The following is a 12,182-nucleotide window of genomic DNA, read 5'->3' as shown; positions in this document are numbered from 1 at the left end:
TATTCTGATGAACTTAAAATTTCAATTCAGAACGTAATAATAAAATAAATACAGTTGGCCCTCCATATCTGTGGATTTTGCATCTGTGGATTTAACCAACTGTTTTTAATTTTCAGGGTAAAAAAATGGATGTTGTGTCTGTACTGAACATGTACAGACTTTTTTCCCATGTCATTATTCCCTAAACAATATAGTATGACAACTATTTACATAGCATTTACATTGTGTTAGGTATTATAAATAATCTAGAGATGATTTAAAGTATACTGGAGGATGTGCATAGGTTATTTGCAAATTCTACATCATTTTGTAGCAGGGACTTCATCATTCATTAACTTTGGTATCCAAGGTGTGTGTTGGAACCAGTCCCCCATGGACCCATGGATACTGAGGGATGACTGAATAATAAAATAGCTAAGACTTGCACACTTACTATAAACATTTTATAATGTGCTGAGTTAGGCATATTATCAACTCCAAATTATAGAAGAGGAAACTGAGGTAACAGGATGGTGCCTAGGAAAACACAGCTAGTAAGAGGCAGGATTTGGTTTTTTACAGGCAGTCTTCTTCCACATACTGCTTACAAGTTCTTTACTGTACTGACCTATACTAGGCTGTGCCCACATTTGTCAAAGTGTCAGCAAAAACTGCTTCAGAAAATAATTGTCGGCTGAGACTGAAATACAGCATTTAAAAAACCAAACTTGTGCTACTTTGGTAGATTTGCTATTTATGGTCCACTTTATAGTATATATTAAAAAGTGAAATATTTTGGTGGAAAGGGTCTAATTTGGTTTATGGGAACCATATATTGTCAAGAGGGAAGGTTGATTGATAACTTCCTTTTTAAAATAGCTACTATTAGTAATTTCTGCATTGAGTCAGACAACAGGCTAAGCACATTTCACACTTTATTTTATTGAATCCATAAATAGTACAGTGGCATTGGTATAATTTCTCCTTATTACTGATTAGGAAACTGATTAGGAAAGTAATTATTCAGGGACACATAGCTAACTTAGTTCTGATGTGTGATTGTCTGCAAAGCCTTGTGCTCCTAAGCTTTGTATTATATTTACTTCCCCTTTATAATATCTTCCTGTCTCAGTCTTTAAGGAAAATTTGTGCCTCTAAACTCTGCTTTTCTTTTTTTTCTTTTTCTTTCTTTCTTTTTTTTTTTTTGAGACGGAGTCTTGCTCTGTCGCCAGGCTGGAGTGCAGTGGCAAGATCTCGGCTCACTACAACCTCTGACTCCCTGGTTGAAGCGATTCTCCTGTCTCAGCCTCCTGAGTAACTGGGACTACAGGCACGCGCCACCACGCCCAGCTAATTTTTGTATTTTTAGTAGAGATGGGTTTCACCATGTTGGCCAGGATGGTCTTGATCTCCTGACCTTGTGATCCACCCGCCTCGGCCTCCCCAAGTGCTGTGATTACAGGCGTGAGCCACTGTACCCGGCCTAAACCCTGCTTTTCATTTAAAACGTTTTCTGTCTCAGTCTTTAAAGTCAATATAGCATTATTTGAAGCTTACTTAATAATGCAGATGATGACGAAACAGATTTTTATATTTGTTTTTGATCACATGATTGGAGGTAGCTGGAAATTTGAATAATCTTTAAGTCATAGTTCTTTAGCTGAGAAAATGGTAACACTTTGAACATCCCCAAAATATTCATTCGTACAACAGATGTATTTTTGTTACAGTCAGTATGTTAGGGAATGGAGTAATACTAATGGGTTGTTTTTATTGATAAAGGAATCTCATAAAAGACTCCACGCTGTTACGGTGTGTGGTAACTCCTGGGTACATACTATTTTGCAGGATGAATATAGCCACCGTTTAAAATTACCTTCCACTGATGTTTTTAGTATCCTCAGGTACTTTGTATACAGTAAGCATACAGAAATATTTGTTGAATGAATATATCTCTAAGAAGAGATTTTATGCATATGAGAAAAATACTTAATCTTTTTTGAAACAGAAGGCTAAATAGGAAATTTATTTTTGGTGCTCCTCAAATGTCTAATTTTAATTAATGTGAAATTTATTTCTTCATGGGAAATTGTTCTCAAAAGCTTTATCCCTTGTACCTAAGATTATTACAATTACAATACTTTAGATACATTCAAGGTTTTAAAAATAAAAAGATAACTTTTTGTTTCATCAGTGACACCGAAATTACTGACTTGTCAAATTTATACTTCCAGTAATTAGTATCTTTTTTAGTTCCTTGTTAGGCGGTAGACATAATGTAAAAGCAGATGTAATTTCTGTTTACATGGCTTACATTTAGGGTAAAAAAACTTCTAAAAATTCTTAGAAAACAGTAGGAATGTAACGAAGGTGTTTGAAAGAAAATACTTTCAATGTTAAGAGAGAAATTAATCAATACACATAACATCAAATTATAGGATTTTACAAAACCACATATGTATAACCTTAGAAGTAGCTTTTTAAGGTAAGAATTTTATGCAAACTTTTGAGAATGAAAAAGATGAGATATCTACACTCATCCTGCATTTGACCCATCGTGTTCTGAAGAGGGCTCACCTAGAAAAATGAAAACCGTTTTATCAGTACAGTGGTGTTCAGTCGCTTACTGCTGTCTCAGAGTCATCTAATTGAATTGGAATTCCTTTCCCTCCATTCCCTTTCTAAGAGGTTTCAAAGAATATTTAGAAGACACAGTAACTGAAAACTGGACATTTACCTATTGAATAAGTTTAGTTTTTTTTTTTTTGGCGCAGGGTTGGGGGAGATCCAAGATTATGTGATGCAAAAAGATGAATAAGACCTGTCATACAATTCCTGCTGCATTTAGTTTCGTATTTTGTGACTCGGATCTGTCAAAGAGCCAGATAAGAGGTGTTTGTTTGATTTCTTTTTTCCTTAAAGTGTGTTACTTCTTTTCTAGATTGGCCAGGTGAAACAGGAGCTGTCCAGAAAGGACACAGAACTCCTCGCCCTACAGACAAAGCTGGAGACGCTCACAAACCAGTTCTCAGACAGCAAACAGCACATCGAGGTGCTGAAGGAGTCCTTGACTGCCAAGGAGCAGAGGGCTGCCATCCTGCAGACAGAGGTAGAGAGAGTTCGGGGGTTTGTGGGGAGCTGATTTCTTGGCACCTTTTCATAAGCATTACCTGTGCTGTTTTTGTTATGTTTAGAACTGGGAAATATGAGTAATGTTATGATTAATTCTTTAGCAGCATGATCAGTTACTGTGCTAAAATGTCACCATCTCATTTCAGTCGTTCTTAGATCTAACAAGTTAAAATGGGTGCAGTTTATGTTTTTAATTATTTAAACTTTCACCAAGTCTGTACTTCAAAGTATACTCTAACAGTATTAAAAATAAAAGGATAATTGTTAAAGAGTAATCATTGATTTAAAAGCTTCAGTTCAACCCCTGGTGAATTTTCCAGTCATGAATGACAGTGAGCTTGGTTACACTGTATTTGGAGTACATTTAAGTGTTTTTAAGTTGTGATATTATGAATAACTGTATATAGGAAACTGGAATCTGCTAAAGTTCTAGATAGTCTAATTTTAAACCACAGATTATTAGACAGTGTGTCTTCATATCCTGTTTGAAAATAAAGTTAGTGTTTTTAGAAATTTTTTTTTTTGAAATGGAGTCTTGCTCTGTCACCCACGCTGGAGTGCAGTGGCGTGATCTCGGCTCATCGCTACCTTTGCCTCCTGGGTTCAAGTGATTCTCCTGCCTTAGCCTCCTGAGTAGCTGGGATTACAGGTGCTGCCACCACGCCTGGCTAACTTTTGTATTTTTAGTAGAGACGTGGTTTCACCATATTGGTCAGGCTGGTCTTGAACTCCTGACCTCTTGATCTACCCACCTCGGCCTCCCAGAGTGCTAGGATTACAGGCGTGAGTCATCATGCCCAGGCAGTGTTTTTAGAAATCTTAGATTATCTAGACTATTGGCTATGACTTCAGTTAGGTATTGACCATCTTCAGATAGGTATATGACTTCAGATAGATATTTAATGTGTTGCTAAATAATCCCAGATCAATTCTTATCTATTTTATTTTCAATGATCAAAGAGAAAGAGTTGATGATGCCATGTGGATTTACTGTCTTAATATAAATATTTTTTTAAAGGTCGCAGTGAAATCGATAATTTAAGAGTAGATAGAGTAGTTTTGCTTTATAGAAGAAACAGAAGGCATATGATGTAGATTAGTTTTTTTTTCTTTAAAGAAAATTAAGAACGTAATTTGATGGAAAAAAAGAATCAGGAGGAAAAGAAAGAATAAAAACATCATAGTCCTAGAAGACAAGAGTAAGGAAGAATGAAGAAGGAACCTAAACTGTTTCATATAATATTTTTATCTGTACAATTTGGGGCTTTGTTAAAAATGGGAGATTTTTGCTGACGTATTTGTCATTTTTCTTATTAACTTACACTTTTTCTATTTTAATTATGTTTCATTTTGTTATGATATCAGCTCCATTCTACATCACAGAGATATTTTGGGTATAAAATCATGAGATGCAGTAGTGGCTGAGGCTTTGGCTGTAAAGTCATGTTTACTGAGTTTGGACTTCATCTTTACCACTTACTACGAATTGCGTGATCCTGGGAATGTATTGAACTTCATTACACTTCACTTTTCACATCTGTAAGATGAAGAGAATAGTAGTACTTAACTCATAAGTTTGTTATTAGAATTAAACTCGTTTATTTACTGCCAGTGTTCGGCACATAGTAAAGTCTTTGCATATTCGTCATTGTTATCATTTTATAATTCTTGTAATAAAATCAACTAATACATACACTGTTGAGATGTTAAGAGAACATAGTATTTAGATGATCTGCCTTTTCTTTTATTAAGTTAAACTTAGTTTTATTCAGGGAATTATAAATATGAAATCATGTAGATAATGTTACCTGCAAAGTTATTCATTTATAGCTTTATTTTTAAAACTTTTTGTGGGTACATAGTAGGTGTATATATTTATGGGGTATGTGAGATATTTAATACAGGCATGCAGTGTGAAAATAAATGATGGAGAATGGGGGTATCCATCCCCTCAAGCGTGTGTCCTTTGAGTTACGAACAATCCAATTACACTCTTTATTTTAAAATGTAATAGCTTTATTAATAGTTTTTCATTTCAGTAGCTTGAGTGCATGCAGTACAGCGGAAGGGTCAGAAGAGGGCGCCAGTGTTCTAGAGGTCAGGCATACTTCCGGGTTTGCTACTGTAGTAGCTTTGGGTGGGGGTGGCAGGTGTGCAAACCGGAGAACCAGGCAGTTGGCTAATGATAATGCAAACATTTAAAAGCTTGTCACAGTCTAATAAATGACTTTTCCCCCTTGGCAATCCATGCTTCTCTTTGTACCCCTCTCAAGTAATGTTCTTATTAGCCAGGTCTCACCCAGATGGGCTTGTGATTGGTTTCTTGTACCATGGAGAATAGATTGTATTTGTTGTCATTCACGAATGGTTTTTAGTTTTTAGCCATTGCAGGAGTAGCTGAGTCTCAGTGATTATTTCTGTAAGTTACCAGGGAAACTGCTCAAATGGAACCGTCTCATCATAAAAGATAAAAGAGTGAAAGCTTACTTCTGAATTTGGGATGATTTTAAGAATGTAATATGTCTATTTATTAGCATTACTTAAAAAATTACTCTGGTGACACTTGACAAGGGTCACCTTTTCCAACGCAACTTGCCAGTGTTAGAGCCCAGTAAAAGGCAGTTTATACCAGCTCTTTGAAAGTTTTCATGTATTTCTATAATTTGCTCTTAGCTGATTTCATCTTCTTTTCTGCAACTATCCTAGACTTTGATCTAACACTCAGATTACTAAATTAAGTATGTATGAAAAAAGAACATGGATCATGGAGTTTTTCTTTCATTTTTATTTTTAGAGATAGAATCTTACTCTGTCACCCAAGCTGGAGTGCAGTGGCACGATTATATTAATAGCTCATTGCAACCTGGAACTCCTGGGATCAAACGCTTCTCCTGCCTCAGCCTCCTGAGTAGTCAGGACTTACAGGCATGTGCCATCACACTGGCTAATTTTTAAAATTTTTTTGTAGAGACAGAGTCTCACTATGTTGCCTAGGCTGGTCTAGGACTCCTGAGTTCAAGCAGTCCTCCTTCCTCTGCCTCCCAAAGTGCTGGGATTACAGGCGTGAGCCACTGTGCCTAGCCTGGAGTTTGAACAGTTTTAAAAATCCTTTAAGGAAAATAGTTACATTTGAAAAGACCTGGTTTTTTTTCCCCTATTCGGGGTACATGGGATGAGGCCCTCTGGTGTTCGCAAGGTACAGTATATATGGAATTGCTCCCGTTTTGTAACCGTCTCTTTTAATCTGATGACTTTCACAGAGGTGGTCTGGATTTAGTGATACAGTGGTTAAAAGGATGGTTTTGGAGTCAGACACAGGCTTGAAACCCAGCCCTCTACCTTTACTAGTTGTGTGACCTTAGAGGAGTTACTTTACTTCTGTGTGTGTGTGTGTGTGTGTGTGTGACGGAGTTTTGCTCTTGTTGCCCAGGCTGGAGTGCAATGGCGCAATCTTGGCTCACTGCAGACTCTGCCTCCCGGGTTCAAGTGATTCTCCTGCCTCAGGCTCCCGAGTAGCTGGGATTACAGTCATGCGCCACTACGCCTGGCTAATTTTGTATTTTTAGTAGAGATGGGGTTTCTCCCTGTTGGTCAGGCTGGTCTGGAACTCCCAACCTCAGGTGATCCGCCCTCCTCGGCCTCCCAAAGTGCTGGGATTACAGGCGTGAGCCACCGTGACCATCTAGGAATTACTTCTTTAAGCCTCCCTTTCCTCATCTATAAAGTAAGGATAATGATAATAACAACTTAAGGTTTTTTTGGCCAGGTGTTTAATTATGTTCTCTTTTGAATTTGGAGGGACATTTAGTTTATTAATTATTATTATTTTTTGCGACAAGGTTTCACTTTGTCATTCAGGCTGTAGTGCAGTGCCTTGAGCATAGTTCACTATAACCTTGAACTTGTGGGCTCAAGTGATCCTCCCACCTCAGCATCTTGAGTATTGAGGACTATAGATGCAGGGCTACCACTCCTGGCTAATTTTTTAATTTGTATTTTTTGTAGATATGAGGTCTCACTGTATTGCCCAGGATGTTCTTGAACTCCTGGCTTCAAACAGACCTCCCGCCTTAGCCCCCAAAGCGCAGGAATCACAGGCAAGAGCCACTGTGCCCAGCCACGGAGGAAAATTTGAATTCAATAGGTTCAAACAATTTTGAAACACCTTACAGTTTATAACACTTTGATTTGATTTGGTCTTTATTGTTTTATTTGCTCTTCATAGTAATGGCATGGGTTTGACAACATAAGTATTGTTGTTTTGCTTTTATAATTGAGAATTTTATGAACTGCTTATTAGCATACCACTTTTGATTGGCACTTGAGGCTACTCTCGCTAGTAACCCTGGGACTTTTGCTATATCAGTTACAGCATTCTCAAGAATTAAAGTTATTTTCTTGTTCCAAAATCATGATGCTATACTAGGGAGCTACCATTAAATGTATTTTCAGGATTAATTCCCAATGTGCAGAGCAGAGCTGATTTTATCAATAAACCAAAATAATGTGGACTTTACTGCTTCAGAGTATTCCAGTTTTTTTCCCTTACTTCTCCAGGAAATTGTGTTTTGGAATTCTGTTTATTATAGGTAAGGAATATAATCTATATCTTAGTAACAGGAAGAGGAAGTGGTTCTTTTTTCAGAGGTGCTTGGGAGATCAGCCTCTAGCACAAGGTGAAGAACTGCCCTTGCCCTGGGATGTTTAGGCACTAGAGCTAGGATGCTGCTGTTTGACGAGCACCCTCTGCTTGCAGTCCCAGCCCCGTGCCACTTGAAGCTAGAGTCTGGCTTCTTCAGCATACTTAGAGTTAGTCGTACGTTCTTAGAACGAGAGGGCAGTTTTAGAGATCATCCGGTCTTTCCGTAATTTAAAGAATATTTATGACAGTATCTAACCTGAGTGCTTTTTGTGTACCATGGCGGGTTTGTATACTTTCATTTTCTCAGTTAATTCTTAGCGTAACCTTCCAAGAAATAAGAATTGCTATAACATTTTACAGACAGGGAGCTAAAACTTCGAGAGATTCAGGTTACATGACCTAGTGCCCGATTGATTGAAACCCCCAAACTTTTGTTCTTGATCATAATGCTGCAATTCCTCCCTGTGCAGAGAGAGTATAAACAACCTGCTGAAGGCCTATCCAACTACTTGGTCTTAGTTTTAGGACTGGAATTCATCATTTCTGATTTTGCGAATTACAATATGCATAGATGACCATGACTCTTGTTTGATTGGTAGGTTGGGGACTAGCCACAAAGAAAGGTGGGGAGAAGAAGAAACAATTCATGTTGGTAGAGAGGAGAAAAGGATTTAGGTTGATGGAATTATACAGCCTCAGAAAGAGATAGGCATCTTTTGTGACAAGAGACTATGAGAGAAGAGAAAGATGGATTGGTTGATCTCTTCATTCATTCCACGGGGTTTTGGGAGTACCTGCTGAGAACTCTCCTGAGCACTGGGGATACCGTGGCACATAAAACAGAAAGGCTGATGATCTATATCCCTATCTGTATCTATTAATGTATCTGTATATGTCTATCGATATCTCTGAAATAGCTGCTCAGAATAAAGGAGAACTAGGTACCGTGACAGAGATAGGGCTTAGAATCTTTTCAAGTGAATGTGTTTTTGTCTTCCTGTTGTAGGTGGATTGTGTGAATTATGGGGTAGGGGTAGGGGTTGGGGCTGGGTGCTGCAGGGCGACATTGTCATGATATTCAAGTCTGCTTGTGAAGGTAGACTGGCTTTGGAGTGCTCCTTCCTCTTTCAGCATCCTCTCTATAACTGGGCAGAGCATTTCTTGTAGAAGCGGTGCAGATGATCCTACCAGAGGCGTTCTGATCGGGGAGGCTTGCTTCCTGCCACAGCCACTCCCCCAGTTCCAGCTGGTGAGATAGCACTGCTTACAGAGGTGATGGGGTGATGTCTGGTTCGCGGGAAGATGTAGATAATGATAAGCTTAAGAAGTTGACAAGAAAATATAAGCATAAGTATGTCTCTTAATACACTAGAAAAATCAAAATGGAATGTATAAGTTTCAAACCATCAGAGTGAAACTCAGTTTACCCAGTGGAGAATAGAAAAGAGTAGGGAGGGGAGAGAAAGAAATGTGATGGTATGTGGACATCATGAACAAAGAAGGCTGAAATCAGTACAAATAATGGGAAAGTCAATACATACAAATAAGTACTTGGATTAAAATGAAAATATAAATCTCAGTTGGGCTAAAAAGATACAGAAATATACTGTCAACAAGAGTTAAACAGAGACAAAAAGTAACAGCAAAGTTAAAAACACACGAGATAGAAAAAAATTTAAAAATAAAACATCAGGAAAATAGGCCTTCCCAAATATGATTTATTTTAATATTAAATTATCTTTTAAGGCACACAGAACAATGTTATATGCTGATAGATCAAGAAAATATAATTGTGTCAATTTATGCATCTAACAACATGGCATTTAAATATGTAAAGCAGGCTGGGCACAGTGGCTCACACCTGTAATCCCAGCATTGTGGGAGGCCAAGGTGAGTAGATCACCTGAGTTCAGGAGTTTGAGACCAGTCTGGCCAACATAGTGAAACCATGTCTCTACTGAAAATACAAAAATTAGCTCAGCATGGTGGCACGCACCTGTAGTTTCAGCTACTTGAGAGCCTGAGGCAGGAGAATTACTTGAACCCAGGAGGTGGAGGTTGCAGTGAGCTAAGATTATGCCCCTGCACGACAGAGCAAGATTCTGTCTCTAAACGAATGAATGAATGAATGAATGAATGAATGAATATATAGCAGCAATGAGGTGAAATAGATAAATCAACAGTTGTAGTTGGTCATTTGGATGTGCTCCTGTCAGAATTAGATCAAATAAACAAGCATCAACATAAAGTTTTAATAACATTAACAAGCTCAAGTTCATAGATGTGTATACAGAATTTTGTACTAACAAATAGAGAATAAACAATATTTTTAAGAACTTACTGAACAGCCATAAAAACTAACCATGTACTGGATCATAAAGGAAACTTCAAAATTCCCAAGAGTCAAAGTCACATGACTTTGTACTCCTAATGCAACAAAATTAGAAATCAGGAGTAAAGATAGTAAAGTAGTTATAAAGATAGTAAAGAATAGCAACAGAAAACCAAAATAAGTCTGCAATCTTGAAACATACTACCGAAATGACTTGTGGGTTAAAGGAGAAATATAAACATTTTAGAAATGAGTGGCCGTGAAAGCTCTCTATATAAAAATTTATGGAACATAATTAGAAAAAAAACTATGGGGTATAACTAAAGCAGTATTTAGAGGGAAATTTCTAGTTTTTAACATATTCATCAGAAAATAAGAAAGAAGAACAAGTAATCTAGGTGTTCAAATCAGGAAACTTAGAAAAAAGTAACAGAGTTAATCCAAAAACAATAAAGAGTAATAAATAAAAGGTGAGAAATTAATAAAGTAGAGAATAAAACAACACCAAGAGGTAGTTATTTGAAAAAGGTTAATAAGACAGGAACAGCTCTTACAGATGATAAAGGAAAAGTAACTGCTAGTACTACAGAGTTTAAAAATAATACAAGACAACTCTAAACAATTATATTCGAATAAGCTTGAAAAACAAGAAGAAATAAATTTCTGGAAAAATATAAAATGACAGAATAAGTTCAAGAGTTAAGAGAAAACATGAATAACAGTCATTATAGAAATTGAGCCGGGCGCGGTGGCTCAAGCCTGTAATCCCAGCACTTTGGGAGGCCGAGACGGGCGGATCACGAGGTCAGGAGATCGAAACCATCCTGGCTAACACGGTGAAACCCCGTCTCTACTAAAAAATACAAAAAACTAGCCGGGCGCAGTGGCGGGCGCCTGTAGTCCCAACTACTCGGGAGGCTGAGGCAGGAGAATGGCGTGAACCCAGGAGGCGGAGCTTGCAGTGAGCTGAGATCCGGCCACTGCACTCCAGCCTGGGTGGAAGAGCAAGACTCCGTCTCAAAAAAAAAAAAAAAAAAAGAAATTGAAATGGTAATCAACCTCATCCCTTTTTCCCTCCCAAATCCTAAGGCCCAGATGGCTTTTGAGGAGAAAATATTTGATAGTTTCTTTTTTTTTCTTTTTCTTTCTCACCTCTCAAGTTCACGTGATTCTCCTGTCTCAGCCTTTCGAGTAACTGGGACTGCAGGAGCATGGCACCACGCCCAGCTAATTTTTTGTATTTTTAGTAGAGACGGGGTTTCACCATGTTAGCCAGGCTGGTCTCGATCTCCTGACCTTGTGATCTGCCCACCTCGGCCTCCTAAAGTGCTGGGATTACAGGCTTGAGTCACCGCACTCGGCCCAATATTTGATATTTTCTATCAAATATTTAAAAATAGTCATTTTCATCAAGTTGTTCCCCACTCCCCAAGAAAAAAACAAGAAAGACTAATACTCTACCAGAGGATATGAGGAAAAATAAATAAAAGAAACTCCATATCAATAGATGGTATAATTTAATCCTGCAGGGATATCAGTTTTCCTGAAATTAATGTATATATTCTTTTGCATTTCCAATTAAACACCAAGCAGTAGGCCAGGCACAGTGACTCACACCTATAATCCCAGCACTTTGGGAGGCTGAGGCAGGTGGATTATCTGAGGTCAGGAGTTCAAGACCAGCCTGGCCAACATAGTGAAACCCCTTCTGTACTAAAAATACAAAAGTAGCCGGGCATGGTGGCGGTCGCCTGTAATCTCAGCTACTCAGAAGGCTGAGGCAGGAGAGTCACTTGAACCTGGGAGGCGGAGGTTACAGTGAGCCGAGATCACGCTACTGCACTCCAGCCTAGGCGACAAGAGCGAGACTCCATCTCAAAACAAAACAAACAAAATACCAAACAGTATTTTTTAGGAATTCATTTTATTTTAAATTTTGTAAGGATGAGTTACAAAAAGACAAATACTAGGTATGATTCCACTTGCATACCTAGAGTCAAATTCATAGAGACAGAAAGTAGAAAGGTGGTTACCAGCAGCTGGGAAGGAGAGAATGTGGGTTTAATGGGTATAGAATTTTAGTTTTGTAAGATGAAA

General features: G+C 38.0%; 1 protein-coding gene across 9 annotated transcripts in view; it reads left to right on the top strand.

Moving 5' to 3' along the window:
* Positions 1–12,182, top strand: part of LOC105484242 (ELKS/RAB6-interacting/CAST family member 1) — a 541,895-nt gene that overhangs the window by 119,319 nt on the left and 410,394 nt on the right. For all 9 annotated transcript variants that reach the window (XM_071070649.1, XM_071070651.1, XM_071070652.1 and 6 more), the window contains one exon: positions 2,921–3,088. In XM_071070649.1, the coding sequence (XP_070926750.1) occupies positions 2,921–3,088 (168 nt within the window). The remainder of the gene's footprint in view (positions 1–2,920; positions 3,089–12,182) is intronic.

Source organism: Macaca nemestrina, chromosome 10, assembly GCF_043159975.1.
Source record: "Macaca nemestrina isolate mMacNem1 chromosome 10, mMacNem.hap1, whole genome shotgun sequence".
Lineage (NCBI taxonomy): Eukaryota > Metazoa > Chordata > Mammalia > Primates > Cercopithecidae > Macaca > Macaca nemestrina.
The sequence above is the reverse complement of the archived record's forward strand: the minus strand, read 5'-3'. Positions and strand labels throughout refer to the sequence as shown.